General features: G+C 44.2%; 1 protein-coding gene across 1 annotated transcript in view; it reads right to left on the reverse strand.

Moving 5' to 3' along the window:
- Positions 1-23,443, reverse strand: part of col25a1 (collagen type XXV alpha 1 chain) — a 130,251-nt gene extending 106,808 nt beyond the window's left edge. The window contains exons 1-2 of the mRNA XM_030086068.1: positions 23,035-23,443; positions 22,867-22,936 (exon numbers count right to left, since the gene is read on the reverse strand). Coding sequence (XP_029941928.1) covers positions 22,867-22,936; positions 23,035-23,331 — 367 coding nt within the window. The 5' untranslated portion in view covers positions 23,332-23,443. The remainder of the gene's footprint in view (positions 1-22,866; positions 22,937-23,034) is intronic.
- Positions 23,444-25,650: the final 2,207 nt, after the last annotated feature.

Raw genomic sequence — 25,650 nt, forward strand, 5'->3', positions numbered from 1 at the left:
GTTTTTTTTCATGTAAAGACTGAAAAAATATTTCATGTTTCAAGAACTCATGTGCTTGGATCAGATCAACTAAAGAAAAGGCTGAATGTATTGCAGGGAACCAGCCCTGGTACAGTGTGAGGCAGTGTTTCACCAGGGTGGAGTCGTTCAAACGGTGCAATGCAGTCCGAGACAGTGGCCACTTTCTGTTTGCCTTTCAGTATACAACTTCAAATCCAAGCACGGGATAAGTCGGTGGAAGAGTCAGAGCAGAACTTTGTCCGGTGTTTGCAGACGGGACGGGGTAAAACCCTCACCCTCGATCTTATGTCACAATGACGGGAGGCTGAGGCTTCGTCGATGCCTTGCTGGTTTAATGAGTCTGACCTTGTTTACAAAGATCTTAGTGCTCTTAAAAAAAAAAAGAGAGAGATAAAAATTCTGAAGGATCAATTTTTGCACAACACTCTCTGCAGCATGAGAATTTCAGGGTAGGATTTTCAGTTTGTGCTGGAAAAGGTTTATATTTCAAATGAGAGCGCCGCTTTGTGAAATATTACAAGGTGACACACATTTGTTGAGACTGAAGTATTAAACAGTCCTATCGTTTCTTTTTAAATCAAACATGCTTTATTCTTTCAAATGAGTCATAATCTTTAACAATCCTCCCCCAGACGCATTTTATCCACTATAAAACATGTGCACACTGCGGATGTTGAAATTCATGATTATTAACGCACATCGTCTTCACTTGAAGTGAAACACCTCAAAATGATATTCGTCTTTTCTTCTGAGAGTCTTTCTGGAAAAGTATCCACTTATATTACTGACCTGTAAATGAAGCTAGTTAAAAAAATATATATTTTTGCTAGTTATTTATGTTGCTCCTGTTCGAATACTGAGTTGTGACATTGGTTCACATTCTCAAGCATTTCTCAAGAAAAAAAAAAAAGCATGCCATAATCTCACTATTGTCTGTGTTCTATTTTTAATTGAAACATAGAACAACAAGCTACTAGACTTGACATTAAATTTCAGTAGTGTTGCTTTATGCTGTCTGGTAAACATAAACTAGAGTGGAAGCAAAGCACAGGTTCATTTCTGAAACAAACCTGCATTCTTTCGTGTTTTTTGATTAAGATTGAGGCTACAAAATGATCAGCGCATTGCACATTAAAATGAACAAAAATCCCTTCATTTATAGTTTTATATTGATTTATTTTCCAGCATGAATGCACTGCATCCTCTTAATTCTCCCACATAAAATCCAAATCACATCTCAGCTGTAGATTGCCCATTGATCGTTTGAAATGATGAATCCTGGCCGTTATTCATAACCTCCCTGCACAAGGCTGGAATCAAAAAGTAGACTTGCTAAAAAAGGAAAAGTGGCAGCTACTGTTGTGGCTCTCATGTTCACAGCTGTCTGCGCCTAGTTGGCAGACGTCCCCAGCCCCCCCCCCCCCCCCCCCCCCCTTAATGAACATGTAATAACAGCTTTCCAAACTCTCTACAGAGAGTTGTCAAAGGTTATTACTACAAGGTTTAAGTATTGCATAATTTACTGTATGTATTAATTATGCAAATTATAAATGCAGGTCTACTTTTAAATAAAAAAATAATGGTTATAATGACCCGTTTCACAGTCCATTCAGTCTCCAAATACTAAGTTCTAATGCATAAAGCAGTCCTTTTCAATTCTGTCACAATTTCTGTATTCAGAGCAAATGAAGGAAAAAAAATGACATTCTAGTTCCTGTGAGGACTAAATCAATGACTCCATCGTCAAGCATAACCCGAACGCCTGCTTTGAAGACCCCTCATACCAGGACAGGATGTACATACTCCCTGCATCCTTCCATAAAATTACTTCTCCACCACCTTCGGGTTTCTTTCTCAGCCTCACAGCAGAAAGACTGCATTTCAATTAAATGTGTGAAATTGAATGTGAGGAATTCAACTATCAATGTCAGAAGCTGGCTCCTGGAATTTCCTCCACATGCATACAGATGATACAATTGCAAGGGGAATATTTAAAAAAAAAACTACAGTCTATTGGCAGCGGCAAAGAATATAGCATTAAGCTGAAGTGTTGTGGACTTTAAGCAGGCTAAAGTGTGAACAGGTGCACAACTTGTTTTTTTTTTCTTTTTTAACAGTTGATGCCTGCTGTCTTGTAGCCTGTTGAGAGGAAGCTTCAAGCAAAACACAAAGGTGCATCGGAGACTTATTTTGAGGAGGTGCGAGGTGATGCCTGAGATAAACAGTTACTGCGCATGTGTTCGGCTCTTCAATCATCCCCAATGCATTTGAGAGAAAAGGGCGAATCAGCTGCTCGAGTAAGAGCTGATCCTCGGATTCCGCTGGCAGGTGCTGCTGAATGACCCTGTTCGCTTGATTGTATCCAGGGTTTTGTGGGTTTTTAACCACATGACTCGCATGCATGTGTCTCCGCGCGGAAGTGAGCGCGTTGTGTACAAGTACAGCTGTTGTAAACGGAGTTGGCTACAGAAATGCCAATGCTCAGTTTGGGGTACCAGTGCAGACACATTCTGCACAACAGGTTTTCTCACTGATCTTTTCTATTATCACTTGTATTCCCCGCTGGCATCTATTGCAGAGGACGGATTTGCACAAAGTCGGCCTCTGGGGATCATACTTCCAACTGGTGAAGCAGTTACACGGCTAAAAGCTTCCATGCCTACCGTCTTTCCGGTTAGTCTTTCTGGGTAGCTTGGTGCTAGCAACCAGAACCTGATTCGCAAATACCGGTCTCATCATCATGTTCTCAGTGACAAGACAGCTACCATGAGAAATCCCATTCACATATTCTTAAAACTCTAGTATTACACTTGACCACAACAAATAGGCGAAGCAGTTTCCTCGCTCCAGACTGTATCACTAGGGAGCTGAAGACACTGGGGTTTGACTGTGTGGGCTCAGCAAACAAAAGACGTATTGATTACACCACGCTGGGTTGTTTCTCCCCGAAGGTTGCTAATAGTTACCACATTGTAAACATTTCACCACAAGCCTTCATTCTAGGAAATGCTTCCCAGAAGACGGGGTAAGTCATCGGCACCCATCAATCCCCTGGTACAAGAGTGTGTCTTGGCCTGACGGAGCTGGTAACCTAAGATCGAGAAAGAAAAGAAAGAAAAAAGAAATGGAGGGGAAAAATGCCGAACCGCTCAGAGGGAAGAGAATCCGTGTCCCTGCAAGCTGCACGGCGCAGTGCATGAACTAGTTCCACGAGATCTGCGGAATGCGTTGTGTGCCAAGGTTTGTACCACATGCACAAAAGAAAAATATGCTGGAAGAAGGCAAAGGTTGTATTTTGGTTTTGGCCAAAGAACTAAGCAACACTTCATCTTCCATACAACCGATGACACTCATGTCTGTTGGCATTTCTTGATGGAGACATTTTCTAACCAGTTTGCTTATTTAAGGCCCGTCAGAGAAATTACATATTGTGCACGTCAGCGGCGACAATTCAAAACGCAGTCAGTTCATCCAACTCGGTAGTGAAGGTATAAATTTGACATGGGTGTTTATTGAAATGACCTGCTGTGCAGAGTTGACCAGGGTTGTCTTCAGGATTCCCCTCACATCGCCACCTCACCAAAAAAACAGACATGTAAAGGTTATGCTGCTGCCGCTTATGCATTTAAATCCCCCAATATTCCAAAAAGCAGCAGCTGTAGGTGTCTATTTCTTCTAACGCACAGAAATTCATAATTTATCGTCCAATTTATTACCATTCTTTATTAAAGACTCACGAATGCAAACTGACAAATTACTTGTTGGGTGTGCATTACAATGCAGACGCTGCAAATAGTATTGTTAAGAGTTCTCTCAGCACCGTCTCAGGGATGTGAGCATCACAACAGATGGCCATAAATCTCATGTTCTCCCCCTCCCACCGTTACTATTTCAGTCTGGAGTGCTGTTCTGCTTCCTGCCTCTGAGTTCTGATGAGATCTCTGTCAGGTCAGAGGCCTTGTCCAGTCTGAGGGCAGCGGACTATAAACGAGCGAGTAGCGAGTTTCCCCCACATGTTCCCTTCCAGTGTGTCAGTACTGAGGTTGGAGGGTGGCATCTGTGGCATCTCCGGAGAGCCTTGAGAGTTCGAAAAGGTGGCGACTGATAGACGAGCCCGGGGAGTCATCAAACGTGGCTCGTCTGTGCGTCTGTCTCTGAGCCTTGACTGTGCCAGACAGTAGAGCCTGCCTGTCTGCCTGCTGCGCACCCATTCACCCGACTCCCAACCCTTTTGGCAAAGCGTGTCAGTCCTGAGCGGATGACGCGACGGCACGGTGTTGGATACAAGTGCGTGGCGACCTGAGGCCAGCGCCGCCTGGAGCTGCGCCATCGGACCACAAACACTGCTGAATTTCTACCAGCGGCAATAAAAAAGAGAAATCTTCCAGCACATATGTCAATTAACATTTGCAACATCGTCATTTAGGGATTTGGCCAACAAGACAAATTTTTCACACGGTATTAAGGAGCACTTGAAGGAAAGCTTTGACCAACGATGAACTATTTGAGTTCTGCTGTCAGAAACTATGTAGTTTCAGACCAAAATGGATCACGAAGCAATTCCTTTCAAACCTAACCCTAAGGATATGAGAGCAACAAGAAACAAACCGTCATCAGAGGGGAAGTTAATCCACTGGCTGCAGAGCCGAGAGTCCTCTCTCTTATGCCCAAACCAACATTATCTGCCAAACTCCCAAGATAACTGAACAAGCCTCTGCTTTAATTTCTAGCTGCTGTTTCACAATGGTGAAAAACAAAGCATGCTGCAGCCAGTGGAGTGAAATCATGTCAAAAGAACACTTTGAAGGCATAATGCGATCAGGTGGGATCAGGGAAGGAAACAATTGGGTCTGTGCAGAAGCCGGAGTGGCACAGAGGTCCTAATTGAGAGCGTCAGCCTTCGACAGAGTCACTTTGAATTGAACTGCTGCACAGCTGCATGACGAGCAGACTGTCAATTTCCTCAGCACGCTCACCAATGATTGTTCAAGTTTAAAAAAAAAAAAAAAAATGAAAAGACACAGAATATCTATACAGAACAGGGCCACAGATTACACCTCCCAAGGTGTTCTTCATCCTTTAATCTACGCTTTCTCAGTGACACAAACATGCGGATGTTGGGCTTAAAACCATTTGAATACGCAGGGTTTAAGTAAAGCAGCCAGACGTGTTTTGGCACACAGGTGATGGGCTATTATTGGATTAACCAGCATATATATTTTTCTTTTCACAGAACTATGAAAAAAAAAAAAAAAAAAGAAAAAAACAGAAACGACGAGCAAAGCAACACCAGCAGCATGGGTAATATCATGCGCAATGTGGTAGCCATATCCTATTGACACCCCTCAAGGGTAAACACAGACAGAGAACAGAAGGAACACATGAGCCAGCCGTCCAGCCCCCCCCTCCTCCCCTCCCCTATCACCTCCTTTTCGCTGTCATCTGTTTTCTGTTTCACAAGCGCTGCCTTGGCTGAGCAGCGGCAGCCGGGACAGGCCTGGCGGCGCAGCTCCGCCACTCTCACCTTCTTTAATCCCCTCAGCGCAGCCACCCGGAGGTGCTGCAGACATGCACCTGTCTGTTAGGCTTCATTTGGACCCATCGATAGACCCAGACAGAAGGACTCCGAAGAGCACCAGACAGTGGCTGTTTAATTATACATTAAGTTTGTAAACAATAAACGGTCCATTTGTGGCCACACTATTGAATAGTCACACACAAGTATTTGAGATATTAAAGTAAATGCCAATAATATATACATATTTGCATGATAAACTTCAAGTATCTAGTAATCTTATAGTCTAGAAATTAAAACAATGAGGAATGGGTCCAGATTAAATAAACGCTCAATAAAAAGTTAACCTAATTGCACCTAAAAAATGACTGAAAAATGGTTTGTGTGGTGAGTAATTCACTGCCGTCTTGTGCAAGCCACCATAGAAGTCATGTGAAAAGAAGAAGCAGGCTATTTTTTTTTTTCCGCCCCAACACTTCCAACTTGCTAATATGAAATTAAAATCTGTGAACCTCAGCTGGAGGCCTCGTAACTGTCGGCCATTCCTTCAAGCCACATTCTGGCCGGCATATTATTTCCAAGTGTCATTTCTTGGCTGAACAGAGCCTCTGTTGTTCTCGGTGACATGCGTGGTGCGCCGCATTCACTTAATGAAGCATGCTGACTTCCGCGCTCCCCGGCGTGTCTGCACCGGCCTCTCGGAAGACTGTGGAGTGTGAGGAGGAAGGAAGGAGGCTATTAAAGGACACTTAAAAAAAAAAAAAAAGACTGCAGCATGGGAGAGGAGGGCGGCCTGTGCCCTGCTCGGCTTGTTTACCGCAAGCAAATGTGGAACCTTAAAGCTCAAGTGTGGCTGATTTGATGTAAGCAAGAAGGTCGAATCCTAACCAGGCCGTCCCACCAAGAGTAAACGGGTGCGTCTGCTGTGCTTCATGTGGTCTTGATCACAATCGCATCACTAAGAAATGGCTGTTTGTTTTAGGCATGTGTGCTACTGCGTGCTGCTTTTAGCCACTAATGTGTGCATGATTCTTTCTTAATGGTGTCTCTCTGCTCTGCATAAGCCGACTCTGTGCCTCTTTCAGTACATTTACAGACTTCTCCCTTGCTGCGGCAGCAAGAGTGTGCAACCTTGAAGAGAAAAAGAAAAAGAAAAAAAAACCCAGTGAGGGCCTGCGATAAAGTCAAGGTACTGTCTTGTCTCAAAGCCCCCCGTCAGAGGACGGTTTCAATGAGCAGACAGGAGCTGGAGCAGAGGACCACATGAGAGTCTGGGATGGAAACCCCTCTGTACACACTGCAAATCAAAGCGAAGCCGAGTAAGTGTTTTTCCACACACTTTCAAAAGAGACAAGGAGGGACGGCCTGAGACACGGGGCCTCGCCTGGTCTCCTGTGAATGCCGTCTAAATTAAAATGTGGGATCTGTGCACTCAAACTGACAAGACGTGTCTCCTTCCAGTCAGATATCAAGAAAGGTTGTGCATCAAAAAGTGCACAGCTATTCAGAAGTATTTCACATCATCCTGTGAAAGATACACAAACACACACACACACACACACACACTCTGACATGATGATGAGTTGACTCGAGAAGTGGTTTCATACAAAGACCAGACAGTGACAGAGGAGGTGAATACAGCTGCTTTCATCGTAACACAAAAAAAGGTCAACTTTAAGGTAAAGGGATCATGGTGCACCACGGAAAACAGGAAAAAGCAAAATGGTCTGCAAATAGTATTGAGGAAAAAAGTTTTCACCTTCATTTTTCAGTTGTAATTCAAATAAATGAGTGATACTTGAATGATGACAAACTTCTCAGAACGTGAAAGCTGTTAGATTTTGCATTGTGCGACTCCACCAGCCGTAAGTGAAATGTTTTGCTACAATTGCATTATTTTTAAGCAAAAGCCGCTTTTTCAGTAGATTCATGCCACACTGAAAATATTAAAATGTTGCTTATTCCGAAAAACTGTGGCTGGGTTAAACTTCTGTCCTCAGCACTGTGTACAAAAGTTTGTATATCATGACATTTTTTTACCCAAATTGAATTGATGACTTTTTGAAATGTTGCTCAGATTCTTTACATTACTGAAGAAAAAAAGAAAAAAGAATGTGCAAAAAAACAAGCTTTTTAATTTTACTGAGCAACAATTGTGACGAATTGCAAGATTTCCATATGCAAAGACATAAGTCAACAACATTGTTGCTTCTTGAATATTTGAGCTTCTCTAAATGGTTATATAAAAAGGACATTTCTCTCTTCAATTGGTAAAAACACTAAGACTTCAGTTACTCTGTGAACTAGCCATCCATCACCACCCATCCATCCACATTCTCAACAGTATCAATCTGCATATCTATTTTATTTGGATGAAGATCTTCATTTAACTATAGAAAGCATTACATCCAAAAGACATTAAACAGTCATGACTTGCAAAATTTTCAAAAAAAATAAGACAAACGTGTGCTCGTCAAGACAAGTGAGGGCTTGATTATTGCAGCTTTTACTTCTGTTGTGTGGAAAGCGATTAAGGATTTCCCTTTTCATTTGAGCTCCCGCCTACAGATGTCGGTGCAGTGCTCACATCTCAGGCTGACAGGGGATCGATGCAAATCTCAAACAATTATTGGCGTGCAACATCTTCCAGCTGGTGCAGCAGCCTCCATAGACAGGCTCGCTTCTGTACGGGCTGGTTTTCGATACCAACACAGAGACTGGCTTTGACAGGAAGAGCAAATATTGACTCCTCCAGGACAGTTTGGCCGCGGCATGGGGTTGAAGGGGCTCCGACCTCCCCTGCTCCCAGAGCCGCTCCCCACACCTGCTGTGGTCGGCGACCCCATTTACACCAGCGCCAGTTGGAAATGTCGGCATGGGGCGCAGGAGAGCCGGAGATGCACAGGAGATCACAAGCACGCACAAACACAGAGCACATACATACACTCCAACACACACTCTTCCCTGTTTTATCTCCAGCCCAGGAGTCTGACAGAGGCTGCTTTCTTGGCGAAAACTCGGAGTCATGCCAAAGGTCTGCCTAACATAAGTTGGAACTTCGATATACACAACATCCAAACAAGCTGTAAGACCTGACAGACGCAATATTTGCAGGCATCAATAACAGGTGAAAAAACCTGACCTGCTTCATCTCTGGTGCGCTTAAAATTTCAGAGAAATCCAAGCTTTCCGTGACGATATAGTGTTCGGAGCCACACTGCACAGCGGTGCAGGCTCAAAACCGACTTACAAAAAGGAACTCCTCTCAGTACGAAGCATTTTTAGCACAAATGTTGTCCGAGCAGACGGAACTCTTCACCATTTACCATCATCAAAGAGAAGGCACGCTCGACTCTCAGACGGCCCACTCCTTTCATGAACCATTTAATGTGGCCTCTGTAGACATTTATATAATTTATCATTCTGAAGCATGACAAAAATCCTTTTGGAGAGCGCACGCTGAAAACCTTGTTTGCTTCCTGCTTGAAGCCAAACCAAATAAATCAATTTTTTTTTTTTTTTCCTGAGGTCTGTTTGAGGAGGGATTTGGTGACCTGAGCCATCTCATGAGGGGATCCATATCAGCAGAGCGCACACAAGCACTGCAGCTTAAAACAAAAGTGAATTTCTTGCCCGGCTTGACCAGCTTTTCTCTCCATCGTTGTTTATTTTTGCTACTTTTTAGCGTCGCCCGGTTGACAAATCCAGTCAACAGCCGAAGACGCCCCAACAGCTCGCTTCCAAGGAGAACAGGACACAAGATGAGGAAAGGAAAAATGTTTGAGAGCGAAAGAGGACTTGTAAAGGATGTCTAACGACAGCGGTGGGGAGCAAAAACTGATTTCTGAACAGACAACCCCTGTCATGTGAAATGCGTGTCGCTTCAGGCTTGTTCTGTGCCACCGTGGTGAGATCTCATTTAACGAGCACAGAAAGTGGAAAAGGGGGAAAAAAAAAAAAAAAAAAAAACCTGGCAGGTTGAGTGTAGACAGCAGCACAAAGAGGCGATTCGAGTGAACGATTATTAGGCCGCGCCAGACTCGACTGGTCTGTGTGCACATGGGAAACTCTTCGGCACATGGCAATTAAACGTGGGCGCGTTGGGAAGGGCCTTCAACGTGACCCAGTTTGGACATCAAGAGGAGTGAGCAGCACCTCAGTGATGCTACTGGTGACTTTTACACGTCACACGCACCTTTTATAGTCACCGGCTTCATTTTCTCAATTACAGTTCCACAGCCAGGTGCAGGTAAGAGTGTTGGATCAAGGTGAGCACATGATGATGCAGAAAATAACACTTTCTGTGATTTGCCTTTAATTTTAATGAGGGATACTTGTTCCCTTCATTAAAAGCCCACAAGTTGTTGCTAAAGTCTTGAATGCAACGCAGGCATCTTATCCAAAAAAATGTTAATTTCTTTGCTTTTTTTACTTTCGATCTGTAGACTCTTTCTTGCAGCATTTGTGAAATTAAACATGGATGTTGCTCCTTCTGTCAAATAAATTATCATCAAACTCTCAGGAAACAAAACATACCATAATAATGCCATGATAAAAATCCGTTCCATTAGAGTAGCTGCAGCAAACACTTTTCCCAGGACTGTTTAAAGGTCAAGCTGCAGCTCCTTCAAAGCCCACTAATTGAGCTGTGGCATCTACTTTTATTAGAGTGTTGTTACAGCAGGGCTTTTGTGCTCCATTGAGTGCATTTTCAAAATCCTTAAATGCACAACATCCAGTTGTCCTTGAGATCAGCTTACAGTTTTATTTTTTCCCCCTCTAAATGCTTTCACACCAGCTTCATAAAGAAAACCACTGAAAGCCTGAAGCCTTAATGCGTCTCCTCTCGTGAAAATTAACAAAATAATTAACGCCCAGATTCTCCACCTCAGTGCGATTAAAGTTTGTTCAAACATTTACTCCACATCTCAGACGGACTTGTCTGACACCAGAGCCGGCCAGGTATTAGCAGCCCTGGTGCGAATGAGGCAGGTCGTTTCTTCGCTCCCTCGCTTGTTGACTTTGGCCGGCTCATGCTAATCTGAGAACAGGCCAGAGGGGAGCACTCTACCTGGAGCACAGTGGCAGAAAACTATTAGCACAGAGATGTAGTACACATCCATTTTTCTTCTCGGGCAAGCCTTCAACACTGCTGTGTGAACTCACAACACATGGAAGGGTTTCCATGTGGTGTTCTTACGAAGCAGGATGGAAAAACAATCCAGAACTTTATTGAATCTACAAAGATTGTGGAGATTCCTTTAAAAACTTAGTTATTCAGCAATTCCTGCTGCCGTACCAGTATGCCCAGTGCAGCGGGGGGGGGGGGGGGGGGGGGGGGGGGGGGGATGCAACCTAAAACGTGGCTGAGCTGACCCCCTGTCAGCGCGGCACCCTGCCTCAGGCGACACCTCTCAGAGGTGGCTTCATATCCGCCACGCTGATTCCGATCTGCTTTGCCAAAACACAAACACAGCCGAGAGGCGGCGGCAGCATGTGTCAGTGACACTCCACGGCGATGGAGAGCATTAGAGTTGGAGGTGAGTTGTTTCGGCGTATACGCAGATATACAGACACTGCTGCACCATCTTTTGTTGCTCTTAAAAGTCACTTCAACACATTAACATCATCATCTCCAACTGCAACTGGATCTCGGGCTGGCAGACGTAGATTTATGGGTTTGACATTCACAAGCAAGTCTGCCTCGACTCCTATGGGGCTCTGTGTTTCTTTGGTTCGACTCCTGAGCTCCGCAGAGATTTGCCGTGTTTTTCCCTGTTCTCACTCGGATGAAACCCACACCAGGCCGCGACATTTGCTGTAATGCACGTTGCTTTGCCAGCTCCCGCCTGCCGACCCTCACCTCAAATAGCGACTCCAAGTTCATAGGTGGGATAGCCAATGAATAAAAAGCCTTAAGAATAACAAAGACAGTCTGTTAGACTGGAAGTCAGACATGTAAAAAAAAAAAATCCTGTTGGAGCTGACAGCAAACGCACGCTGAAGCTGAAATACAATCGTCAGCTTGGGCGTCGGTGTGTTTTCAGAATGTTCAGCGTTTCTCAAATTGATATTACGCATGCATTTTGGCAGCGCGAGAAAGAAACTAATCCGGTTACCCGCTTACTGTGAGCACTAAGTACACTGGAGTGAGTTCTAACTTCTGTCCTGAAGTCACATTTAATCAGCTGCGTTAAACCGTGTTTCTTCTCCATAATTTTTTCCTATAGCTATTAAAAAAGCCTCTAATGTTGAACAGTGACAGGACGGGCCGGGAGAGCGCAGCGGAGGTAATTTGTTCTGAAGGTCAAGGGCAGAGTGACGGGTCCCAACTCATCTTTTACCGTTTTGCGGCGAAGGCGGCGATTATCTCCTTTTGCAGCCTGTCAAATCACTCATACTGACACCTTGTATATCGGCGGAGAGAGACGGGAAAAGAATAACCCTTGTCATTTTGATTTCCAGACTCACAATAGCAGTAACCTTGACCACAAAGCAGGGTGAGAAAATCTGTACAAAAACGTCCCGATCTATTCATTTCCCCGTCAACCGTCACTGTCAGCCGCACAATTCAAACACACAGGCGTTCATAAAACCGCGCAGACACCGGGAAGGCGCTGAAAACCGCTCGGAGGCATCGTCACTTACGAGACAATAAATATTTACAGTGCACTAAAAAATTAAGGAGCAGAAATGGTCCTAGTTAAGTCAATGATTTACGAACACTTTGCTCTCTGGCGCTGGAACGCAATATCAGCTCAATCACAACTGCCAACCTAAGTGTTTACGAGAATTTAATCAATCCAAGCAAAAAAAAAAAATAATAATGATAAATAACATTGGACTTTTGAAACAAAACATCTAAGCTGCTTTATCCAACTTGAGGTCATGGATCACCCTGCAGCGGCGGCTGGATGAACTGTGTGACGGGAGCGTCTCTCGCAGGTCAGGCCAACATCCGGACACAGCGAGTCCTGCCGAGGGGTTAAGATTAGATCGCAGTAACAACAACGCATCCACAACGTCTTGAAACTGCTTGAGATAGCAGCGGGGCTCATGGGAAGCGGCTCATTAACCTGAATCCCAGCAAAGCCTTGCAGGACACCACGCTGATAAGTGGAGTCATCAGTATCCCACTTCAAGCTGACACACACACACACACACACACACACAGTATCTGGAATCTGGAGCACGATATACTTGTAACACTCAAAGTCTCTCAAACCAAACTCCAAACTTTTCCGACTACTTGGCTTGGATGAAACTCCAAAAAAAAAAAAAAAAAAAATCCATTGGCCTACATCGTCACCATCGCTGGCAATTCAGGCCAATTCTTTAAAAATAAATGATTATGAATAAACGCCTTCATTCGAGCAGTCCAACGAAGGAAAACACTTGAAAGGCAGCCTGGCTGACTTTTTGCGTCCGTGCGGCAATTAGACGCTACATTCAGCACAAATGAACATTATGCCGATATGTTTACAAGAAAGATGTATAAAATATGCATGAGGTGTTCTGATTTACAACCTCATAACATTTCCACTGTGAAGGACTTTTTCATTTGGATGGAGCGAGAACAAAAAAAAACGAATAAGAAAAAACAATACTGCGTAAATGCACTCAAGCAACCCATCAACCTCAGAGTGAACGCCATGAATTCAGATGATTTTCATCCAGAAAAATATTTTTACAGTGGGAACTAAAACAGAGAAAATACCACGTCAACCCCTAGATCTGTAGAAGTATTTATACTTTTTAATATAAAGTTTTTTCGGCCTCACTGATCCAGCTGACCCCGGTCTTCCATATGTACTTAAACACATGAAATTTTGTAACCACATTATATTCATTTTTTGGCCATCGAATTCGTATTTCCTTTCCATAGTTTTACCTCTCATATACCCTCCTAATCTTAACTATAATCTAACAGCTAGTTGCCAAAAGACGGAGCTTCAGAAGGAAAGGCAACGATGCATTCAAATGAGCAGGGATCCTATAAGTATGCAGTCCAGTCCCAACTCTCACACCTCCAGCTCGAAGGGAAACAAACCTATTTTCGGGCTGCCAAAGGGAGCATCAATGCCGTTCATCAAGCTGTCAGAAATTACAATTTAACCAGCCGTCTAGCCTGCCCGGACCATATCGTATGACCGGCCAATTAAATTAAAGTGCATAGGGTTGTCTGTCTCACCGCTGAGTTTTCCAGGCCTTAACTGTGGCTTACACAGCTGTTTCTACCCTCTTCTTCATCAGATTTGAAGGGAGGGCCGCCACCCCCCTTCAAATCAAGACTGTCTGAGCTATACGACCAGACCATGAGGCAACCCTCTGCATATCAATTCATCTCCGCTGACAGTGATGCAGTAGATGCATGCACTCCCCAGGTATGTTGAAGCTGGCACGCCGCCAGTTCAGGCACTGCATCGCATTGTATGTTCTAGATTAATTGCATGCCGAAGGGCAATAACTGTTCATGAATGATGAGGAAAAATGGTCAACGCACAAATTGCAATTAGAAAAAATCATTCTATCCGCCATGCTTAAACTTCACAGCGTCTAGAGAAGGGTTTCACCCAAGCTACAGAGCCATGCTGCTGTCTCCGTTTCCTCAAGCGTACATATTTCGTGATCCCGCGACAGCGTGTTTGTGAGCACACAGGGGCTCAAATCTTTGCGTCGTGTGTTTATTACCCTCTCGGATCCGCAGCCCGACTCATATTTCATGTCGCATTTAGCGCAGCTTTGAGAAGGAGGAGCCGGCTGGCGAAAGAGCGAGTCCCCCGGTGAGCGGCGAGGCGGCTGGGGAGCGCGGACATGCCAACAAGCTCTCAAGATCTGAGGCGAGGCGGTTGCCGTGCCCCTGGTGGAACGTGGAGAAACACACTGAATGACAGGAAAAAAAAGGAAAAAGGAAGACCCTCTCCTTCACCCTGAAAATGTAGTGGCGCAGGCCCCAGCGGACAGGAAACACCAACGGTTAGATCCAACAGCTCGGGCTGCTTGGTTTTCTTTGAGTCCGAGCGCTCGGTGGCGCCCTGGGGGAGCGTGGGAGCATACATCATCTGGCCGGCCGCTGGGCAAACCCTGCTTGCGGCCATCACTTTTTCCACTTTGAGAAATCGGCCTGGATCCCTGCTGTCTTTGGACAGCTTGAGGGACTGCTTGCTTGTTTTTGCTGAGCCTACATGGCTTGAAAATTGAAAAGGGAGCATTGCAAAATGTTCGCTCTAATAGATGCTTACTACTACTGTAAATAAATTGTCTGAAAGGCTTCCTGCCAGTGCTGAGTTAGGTGTAGACTGATATATCTTGCTTTAAGTCCTGGAAATTAAAACCTCCTCCTCGCTGCTGTGGGTTTCGGCCAATGTTTCTTCTGCTTGAGGTTTTTTTTTTTTCCCCCCCATAGTATATGTCCAGCTTGCAAACATTTCTATGAGTTCAGTGAGTACACCTGATACAAGCAACAATAATGAATTAGCACAGTTTATAAGTTAAAAAGCCTCTCAAAACAATACATACAATAAAAGAAAAGAAAAGAAAACAGGATAAAATTTAATTATGTGATACAGACAAGGTAAAAGCTACAAAATACATTTAAAACTGTGAAAGTAAAGCAAGTGTGTTCACACAGCAACACGTAGAAGCTATGAAATTCAAACTACTTTGAATGAACTTCAAATCTACAACAAGGTTAACAACGAAGGAACATGAAAGCAAAATGTAAAATAAAGACACTTATTAAAACATTGCTGAAATTGCATAAAAAAAGGCTAATTGCCTGAGAGAAATTCAGTCACTTCTGTTCTTAGTATCTTTTAGATTAAATCCACTGTGTGCAGTTGGGACGTTTTCCACCATTCCAATGGGCCGTCACTTATTTTACAGAAAGATAAGCTCCATTAGGACGATAAACATTTAAATTAGGGTATATCATCTTAATTAAAAAATGCATAGTGATTTTGAGACACTTGAGGCAGTTTTGGTTTGGAGTTTTTTTTTTGTTTTGTTTTTTTTTTTTTAGATTTTCATAAAGCAACCTGCCAACACTTGGGACAGTATTGAATTTTTAAAGCTGAAAAGAGTCGGGTTCACAGCCCTCCCTGCAGCAATAACGCATATAGTCACTTGCAGGTGTGGCGCAGGAATGAAAAGGTAACGCTCAAAACCTTAAGCAGCCTTCAGAACAAGTATGAAGACCCCGAAATCGAAGACTCGGCGCATGCTATCTCTCCACTGCTTTCCACAGATGCCCATGAGGAACGGCGAGGCTTCGGTTTGAGCGTCAGGCATACGCTGGCAGCAGTACAGCCTCCTGCCATGGCATGCCCCAGTGCTTTTCTCGAGCACACCAGCCTGTTTTATTTGTAGTGCCTGGTCTTATTAGGCTGATGGAATACAGAGCAGCAGCATCTGTGCCTCTCCGCCCTCCACCCTCCACGCCTGTGAGGGCTGAGAGGCCTGGGGTACAAAGCCACAGGCGGCGTGGAGGGATGCTGGTGGGGAGGAGCGCTTCGGGGGCCTTCCCAGCCCTCGCCCCTCGTCTGCAGTCCAGGATTTCCATGACAAGGGTGATCGCTGACATCAACCGTGCTTCGCTGATTTGAAATTGATGACAGACGCTGGAAAGTCCTTCGTACATTCAAAACAAACCAGTTAGCAATTGTTTGGAGAAAGGAGTTCCAGTGCATGAGCGTGTGCACTGCAGTTTTTCTTTTTTTTTTTTTTTGCTTGAATCATCCCAAAATTGCTTGACGAACAGAAATATATGAAATATTTCCCAGGAGACCCCGAGAGAGACGTCGCAGCGGCTTCAAAACCATGACGACGTCACGGAAAAATCAGCATTTTGCACAGTGGGCAGGCTGTTTCCAAGAGAGAGTCACACTTGAAAACCCCCCTCCCCGTATCTATTTAAGACTTCTTGAATAGTTTTGGGTCGCAGATGAGCATGTGGGCGCACGGAGGGAGGTGAACTGCGGCCATCACAAAGGGGACCTCAGTGCTCTCCTGAGGGAGGATGACTGGAGCTCTGGGTCTGGTGTCAGAGGGCACACGGCGCTACAAGGACGAGTGTCAAACCTCTCACAAAAGACGACCCACAAACAGGGGAGCACTGGCTGCTCAGAGGACGAACATCAAGGGGGACGGATTCATTCTGAAGGTTACAGGGCAATTCAAGAAGAGCCGATGCTCCACTTACCCACCAAGGCTTCCCACCATGATGCTGTATATACACACACAACCAATTAGCTACAGTGGGTGCTAATAAGAGGCTTCATAATCCATCTCATCAATAATTTAAAACAGATCTGCTTTCGCACGTAATGAAGGAGGGCAAACAATGGCTCTCCAACTTTTTTTTCCCCCTCAACATTAAGCCTGAGGAGACGCATTAATGAACACCCATGAGATTAGACTGAGACGGACAAACACCGTCATGTCGGTCAGTCTCACCTTCCAATTAGAAAAATGATTTTTTTTTTTGTGTTTAGGATGTGACTGAATGTTTCTCATTTCACACACAGACTAAAGAGAGAATCACTGCACAACTCTGAGTGACAGTGATTTTTTTTTTGATCGTGGACGAACCAGCTGTGTTTGTTGTTATCTTTGAGACGAGGACAAAGCTGTTATACTCATATTACCTAAAGGTTTTTCTCAAAATATACATTACAAATATCAAAATGTTCTCATAAGTGAAATAGAACAACTGACTTGAAGGGAATCTGGCAACGGTATTAATATCTACAGACACAAAGCTGACTTAACTTCATGCTCAAAACCACACTGAAGTTTTTCGCTTGCAGCGGCGTTTACAGCTTAAATCCAATTGTCCAACTCCACGCTTTGATGTTTCTGAGAAATATGTTTTCTTAAAGCACTACCCCTTTTTTGCAGCTAATCAACATTAAAAAAAAAAAAAAGGACAGCTTTTTCTTTTTAAACTATTCAATGATGTGTGCGCCGTTGGGTTGTGGTGTTGGAAAGCCTTCGTTTAACTCCGAGCAGTAACCGAACAGGCAGCCAGGACAGGATCTCCCAGCTTCCTGCTTCGCTCTGCATAAAATGACGACGAGGGGGGAAACACGGCCAGGAAATGTTGGAGGATACGTGAGGCAAACCATTAGGCACAAGCGTTCCGATCCGTCTCCATTCTTTGGGCTTCCAGCCTGAGGTGCTCTAATCTGCAGCGAAGTGCTGTTTGTGACATTGCTCATGTCGAAAAACCACGTCAATCTGCTCCCTGTTCAGAGTGTGCCCTCGGGTTAATGTATGGTAAAAAGAAGGAAGTGTGCCACTCTTTCATACCCCACAGTCATTACTGGTGCTTTTCAAATGGCATGCCTCACCAACTCAAATTAAAAAAGGAAAGAAAAAAAGAAAGAAAAAAAAAAACGCTGTGTCAAAGGTATAAAGAGACCATCTGTGCTATTTCCAGCGAGCTGCCCTTCAGAACCAACCTTGTGCGAGTTGAAAATTAGGGTAAACGCACAACTTCTGATGATTCATCGTGATAAATCACATCAGGTTAATTTATTGGGGCCGGCATCAAATCACAGCTAAATAAATCAGCCCTTTCATGCACGAAATGACCCTTGTAAGATGTCATTCACAATATGGAGTGCATTACTCTCGTGATTTATACGTACTTATAAGCAATTGAGCAGCAATCCCAATCGCAATTACCCGGGCCCCGTCGTCGTCGTCGTCGTCTCCGGCCTCGCTCGGTCCCAGAGACAGCCTAGCCCGACTCACCTAACCAGGAGCAGCTGGCCACACTGGCGAGCTGGGAGTCTGCGTAGCTTTACCTAGCACTCTTTAATTACACGGCTATTAGGGCACCTCCCAGCACCAAACCACACAGAAGGCTCATTTCAAACGCCGTCACTGATTAATTGCCAGCTGTACACCGAAGTGAGGATATCTGAGGGGACTGGCACAACTGGAACTGTAACACGCCACCGGGATTATGCTCACTGCGAGGCGGGGAAGGGGAAGTGTAACCCGGCCTGGCCACAAGGAGTTGAAAAGGAGTGATTAGACTGGGAATGCTGTGATTTGTGTGTATGTAAGTGCAGCTAAGGCTTTTCTGGTGATGTCAAATCAAGTCTGGAGTTGCCGAGCGAGCCAGAGAGGTTTGCATCTGCTTATGATTTTATTTGGAAATCTGAAGACCCAACATGGAGCTGACATGACCCCCCGTTGCCCTTTCGCAACTGACAACCAGCAGTGGGTGTTTAGTGGGGAAAAACAAAGTCACACGCATTACAAGTTGTGCGTTGCCATTTTTTCTGGAGAGTATTCTCGCGCTGCCAGGCCCTCTGAAGCGTTAACTTCAAGAAATGCTGCAGAGTGGGAGAAAGGGGACGCCTGGGAGGGGAGGGAACGGGGGTTCAGGAGTATGAGTGAGTAAACAGGGAAGCAGCAAAGCGCCAGTGCCTGCTGACTACACATTTTATTACAGTCCCATTAAACAACAGGGACTGGATGGAATGCAGAGAAGGTACACACAAAAAAAAGCAAAAAACAAAAAATCAAATGGCCCGCCGATGATGAGGAGGAAACTCTTCCCACATTTCCAACATTAAGTTTCATCATATGTGGACCAAGACTGCTTGTTCCGATCCCTCTTGTAGATCTTCGTTTTTTGCTTTTTTCAACTATTTATTTTTACTCATTATCATACGTTAATACAGGAAAGATCAATGGACATTTAAAGTCCTCATAATGCATACTCTGCATTGTGACAAATGGATATGAGAGATTTCAGCTCATTTTCCTTCATTTAACCGGCAGATTGGCGTTTTTAATCCCAGTCAAGTTAACCTGTCGGCAGTTAAGACGGTGAACTCCTCTGAAAGAACCAAACACTTTTATTCAGTCAATCACTCCAGTTTTGTGTCGTTTCATTTTCATACAGTTCCAAATACGTTCTTATGAACTTGGGAGTGTCGTGTTTGTATCGCTAACATACATTTCTGTGATATTTTCGAGACAATTTTGTCAACTTCAGCTTTCTAGCCAACACTGTTTTTCTGCTTTGAAGTTAAGTTTACTTATGTCTGTATTTCAAGGGCAGCGAGGCTTCTGATTATATTCTTCTGGAGGTTGTAAATATTATGGCAGCACATTCAATCAAGATATGTTCCAGTGGACTGAAGTGGTTGATGAACTATCTGACAAACTATCACCTCAGGGACTAAAAACAATCTTAAGTTCAGAAGAAAGATATCAGCCAGGGTGTCAAATGATCTCACAGTCTCTCTTAAATTAAATGGCGGCGATCCCCCACATTGTAATGACAAATGACACCGGCACAAGCTTTATTCTTGCTTTCTGAAAAAACCAAGAATCACAATGCGAATAAAATATACTCTAACTTCACAGCAGAGTTTCAACAATAAAAATGGCAAAAAGGAAAAAAAAAAGAAAAAAAAAAAACCTCCTCCCATTCAGAAGCAACCTATAAAACATCCCCAAGCTATGGACCACTGCTCTGTCTATGCAACCACTCCATCTTCCTTGACAGCAATAAAGTGAAGACTGTGAAAAGCACATTAAGGTCTTCCAGTTAAAGGGGGGGGGAGCTCACATCTGAGCCACAGGCTGTCTCCTACACAGAGGAGAGGGGAGATATTGAGTGAACCTATTCAGGATTTGGAGTGTACAAACTTATTTGACTGACAGAAAAATGAAAAAGTCCAGGCCATAAAACTAACAGAGTACGCTGCGAGTTGTATGAGCTTTACAAAATTAAGCTCCAACTGGAAAATCTTCAAAGAATACTAAGGATGTGTTTGTTTTGAAATAAAAAAAAAAAAAGAGGGATAAGAGTAGGACATTAGAAAAATAACAGTGATCAGACGGCCTGACGTGACGCCAGCCTGCAGGATCCAGCTCGGTGCCGCCTTGGTTTCAACATGGTCGCGCTTCATTTGATGTGAAATGTTGTCATTGTTTTATTTCTGCCCCTTCACAGAAATGCGGTGGGAGAGAATAAATAGCAGACATACGGTCGGGATTGAGAACAGAGCGCAGCGCAGTTGGGAGGGCCTCATTACGGCCAATGCATCCAGCACTTCGGGATCATTAACGCAGGCAACGCCCAGTCAGCTGACGAGTCATTTGCTGCGCATAAAGAACTTGTGAAAACAAAAGGCTTTCGATCATTCACAGAGGATTATCACTTTCGCTGCTTTTCCTTTTTTTTTTAAACTTTGTCTGATTTCAATCAATTTTACTGCCCCATACCCAAAGAAAGCTGAGGTCAGGGGTCAACATCAGAGAAGTCTCTCTTGCTCTGATGCAACATCTTTACATGAGATCGCTCGAGTCTTGCGGGGCGGATGCCGACACACACCTGAGTTTTCCATCAATAAAAATCCCAACGCTGCTGTGCACGAAGACATTTCCGTAAAGGTCGTCTGTATTGTGTTCACACTTACTGCGGAACATTCCCAGCTGGGGTTTACCGAGGCTGCCATGCAGACTGATCCCTCTTCATCAAACTTGCAGAAGTTGCGTAAACTTGTCAGCGTCTTGCAGCATGTAGTCAACCTAGTGGTGCAGCAGCGGAGCTGCACAGACAGCTGCGTGCCAGAAAGGAACCCAGAGGTTCATACGCGGTTCAAAAAAAAAAAAAAAAAGAGGTTGGTTGACGACTATCACATCTACTGGGAACACACAGTGGTGGCTGTGCCATTGTAAAAAGGACTTAAAAAGGAGGAAGATTTATAAGAAAAGCGTGCCAAGCAACAAGCAAATAATCCAAATCTACAAACTTGGTTGACTCCAAAAGAAATGCATATCATTGTTGGCCCTGTAATGACCAAATAACTCAAAAATGATGACAATTTTATGACCTGTAAAGTCCTGTTTTCAGCATTTAAATGCTCAGTGTGTTGGTTCAGTTCATTAGACTTTTTATGGTCTCAAATTGAAGCACTGAAATCTCTAAAGTGTTGTCAGATCAGAATTCTTATAAACCCCGGCCTTCGTGGCCTCACTGAACTCCAGTTGTGTAACTTTGATACATAAACTGTCCTCAAAACTGACTAAAATAGCAGATTTCCATATTTATACTTCGACACTCAAAATGAAATGGATTACTCTTTGGCCTTTTGCAAATCAGTAAAAGCATGGCCTATAAACCACTGAGTGTTAATATTCCACAACAAAGTGCGTCTGAATATGATTTAAGAGATGCATTGAGCCTCTGTTTGCAAAATAAATCAACACATTGTCAGTCTCGGGGGACGGGAACACATCATCACTGTCCTGTCAAGCAGTCATGAAACAGCTAATCAATACAGTATGCATCATTCTCATCTATAGAGGGCTTTAGAAATATTAAGGTTGAAAGAATGAAAAGGTTTTACAGTTTCGATTCAAATTGGATGCATGATTTGAGTTGCACAACTATCTAAATTACGCTTTAGAGCTTAAACTGGAAATAATGCTGCGATCGTTTATCAGTTAGTCAATGGGTTGTTCAAAGAAAGTTGTGATTTACTGATTACCATTAATCCCATAAATGTGACTGCTTCACGCTTAATCTTGTCCTCTATGATTAGGATCATCAAACTCAGGGACATTTCAATATGTATCTTTAACTTAGGGTGAAATTAATTCAACATTTTCTGGTATTTGCGAAACTAAAAGTTGGTTGCCCTGAACACGACACTGAAAATACACACCATTACTTTAACATTAAAATGCATTTTAATGCTTCTTCTCCCCCCACCCGCATTGACACAGGTATTTTGGAGCAGGACTGATTCCCTCATAAGCAACAATGGCGCACTGCAATGACTGGCCTGGTAATGTGTTCAAGCAGCTCCAAGCCAGAGCATTCCTTCTCCGATTCCATCAAAAAAATGGTCAGAATGCTGACCCACAGTGAGGAAATAAATGTTTCCATCTACTGGTGGCAAACGTGAATTTCACATTTCGTTTTCTTTTCTTTTTTTTTTTCCCCCCTCCTGAGTGGACAAGCAAAGCAAGGCAATATCACAAGTCAAACAACCTCTCAGCACCTCTATCTATAGACCGCTGTTAAATACCTTTCTTTCTGTTAAGTGTGGTGGCCGGTCAGCTGTCCGCATCCCTCACGGCAGACCCCCCCCCCCCCCCGGAACTATCAACACTATCTAAGCAAACTGCAATGTGCCAGCAGTTTGAGTGAAATCAGCAGAGAACCTGCGCAGAAAGCCTCCATTCATTCAGTCATCCACCGTGGTTGGGGAGTTCGGCGGGCTTCAGACCCGGCGCCTCGCGCTTCTCCCGTGCACACACGAGAAAGAGGGGAAAAAAAAAGTAGTTTCCTTTACCTGGGGGGCAGCTGCATTCAGGTGACGCTTGCCTCGCAGTCCGAATCTTGACGAAATTCTCATAGGTGCGCTGAAATTGGACACGGATGTCACTGACGCTCACGTGCGCGCGCATTGATTTGGAAATGAACAGAATCGGAACGCAAAGTGCAAAAAAGCAGATCTCACCTGAGAGAGCAGCTCGTCCACTTTCTGCTGAACCAGGGAATTGAAATCATCCACGGAGTAGCCGGGGGCACGGACGAAGGCGCGCTCGTCTCTCGCGCTCTCCAGATCCACAACTCGGTTCTTGATGTCAGCGGCGTTGAAGCTCAGCAGGACGCAGAACGCGATGGACACCACTGAGCACAGCGACGAGACCATGCTCAGCGCTGTCGTGCGACAGTCACGTCGCTTCTGAGGCGCCACTTCTTTCTCCATTTTCTCCAGGCACTCGGATGCTCCTCTCGCCTCCGCGATGTCCATTAAACTACGACTAACATGCGCTGTTGGGAGCCAACCGCATCTGGCGCGGAGTCACGAATGTGCGGCGCGCTGCTCCTGTCTCTGTGTGTGTGTGTGTGTGCGTATGCGTGTGTGTCTTGGAGGTGACAGCGACGGATGGATGAGTGGAGCGCAGCGCAGCGCAGCTCCAGCCAAAAGCGAGGCAACCTGTGTTTCTTTAGAGGGGTCTCCTGCAAAAAAAAAAAAAAAGAGGAAAGAAAGAAAAAAAAACTTGTTGCACGGAGCTTTTTTTGCACAGTAGTTCACTGCGGAAGAAACTGCTATAACGCACAATAAAGTACAAAGAGTGACTGGGGAAATGGGAGGCAGTGCGCACGCAGTGGAGACAGCTTCACCGCAAGAAGCTTTTCCATGGCGCAGGCATGCGCCCCCCCTCATTACAGCAGCAACACGCCCCCAACCTGCCCCGACTGATTAACATAATTTATTGACTCCGTTCCACTGGTGCGCCCGCATCCAACAGCAATTGCCATTAGTCGGCATTACGTGCGTGTTGTTCATCTCATTCTTGGGTTCCCCTCAATTACGCGACGCTGCGTAAAGCACTTCCAAAGGAACATCGTATGCATTTGTAAACAATTACGGTTCACCGCGAGGGCACTGAAACGCAGATCATTTATGAAATCGTCGTATTGTGGTGGAGTAAAGCCTGACATGTTCTGCGTGAAGTGCGTGGCGACGTTTGAGACGTTGTTGTTGCGTGCACTGGCGCAAAACCTTGGAAAGCACGTTCAAGGTGCGAGATGAAAGCAAGACTGAAAAGGAACATTCTAGGACTTCTCGAGGGAGCAGCAAAACAATGAATGTAACTCGAACGCGCATCAATCTGAAAGTAAAACATGATATCTGCATCTGGCCAATGCATCATCGAATGACTAGAAAGCTCGTTCGCTGTTCTCAGCCTTTACGCAGAAGGGAAAGAAAGGTAAAATTGCAGTCTAAAGGTATTTGCCGACCTTTGGCACCACCACCAGGTTCGTGCGTGCATCAGTGCCAGGACCTGAGCCATTAGTAATAGTTAAAATCCCAGTGTTGCGTTCATTCTTTTTTGGTGCGTTGCCTGTTACGCACCACAAACGAAGGCTGCAATGCAACACGGACCCGCAGAGTCTGTGCATATTTTCATCCATCCGGACAGGAGGCATGTCTCAGTGACAGAGGACTTAATGAAATCTTAACAATGTGTCATCACTCTGTATTTCAACATAAAAAAAAACAGTCAGTCTTTTGCAGAATATACACAAAAACTGACATGACTGCCGACTAAGTTCAATTAATGATTATCACCTATTGTTAATTATATATTCTCATGGACACCACGTGTTTCACTTGTTTCCTGATGTGAAATGTAATTTCAATCTCCCCTGACTCAAACGGACTGAGTTTTCAGTCTGGGCATATCAGCCTTTTTGCGTTTTAATAAATGTCATCTTCCCTCCAAAATCACTCAGAATGAAGGCTGTGAAGCACGAGCAACGCTATAGATGTTTGGCTGTCACTTTTGAGCTGGTTTCCATTTAAACTGATATTGTTTTGCATATAGACAAGATTCGAATCTGGGACCTTTCTGTTCAGAGTTCAGGGCATACAGAGCCAGAGGGAGAGCTTCACATATTAGTGTTCCTATCTCAGCTGAGCTAACCTGGACTACAGACATCTCCAACCAGGACAGAGGACTTTCTCTGGAGGCTCAAACAAGTTTGTCTCAAATAGTTCACAGAGTCAAAAGTTTGGGATTTAATATGCATATATACTGGTCATTTAAAGTAGCTTATAATGGACGGTGAATAAAGTCAGTCACTGATGTTTTTCTACAATGATATCAATCATTTTGACTTGAAAAGTCGATTGCTTTGTATTATAATCAAACAATTTCTTCAAAGGAAAACCCTGAGCTTTAAACAGTCAATCATACTATGTGGAAGGTAAATGACTTTATTAAATCGACGGACGCCATCTAGTGGAGAAACAAAGCACAGCCTCAGTCTGGTGAATTCCCGTTATAATTCATCTTTGAGGAGGCTTATTTCCACATACCTGCTGGGAGGTCAAAGGGTCACTGTCTGTTTGAGGATGTTCATCAGTATGTGTGGCAATTTGTGCACGTGTTTTTTTATTTTTTATTTATTTATTTATTATGGGAGGGGGTATATGGACTTGGATATATAACAGATGGAGTCACGCTGCAAAAAGGGGAGCAAAAACAAACCAAAAATTATGCTTTAGCTTATTAAAAATGTGAAAAAAAACACACCAGGTAATCCTGCTCAGGGGTTTTAC

This window comes from Salarias fasciatus, chromosome 3 (assembly GCF_902148845.1).
Source record: "Salarias fasciatus chromosome 3, fSalaFa1.1, whole genome shotgun sequence".
In the NCBI taxonomy this organism is placed as follows: Eukaryota; Metazoa; Chordata; class Actinopteri; order Blenniiformes; family Blenniidae; genus Salarias; species Salarias fasciatus.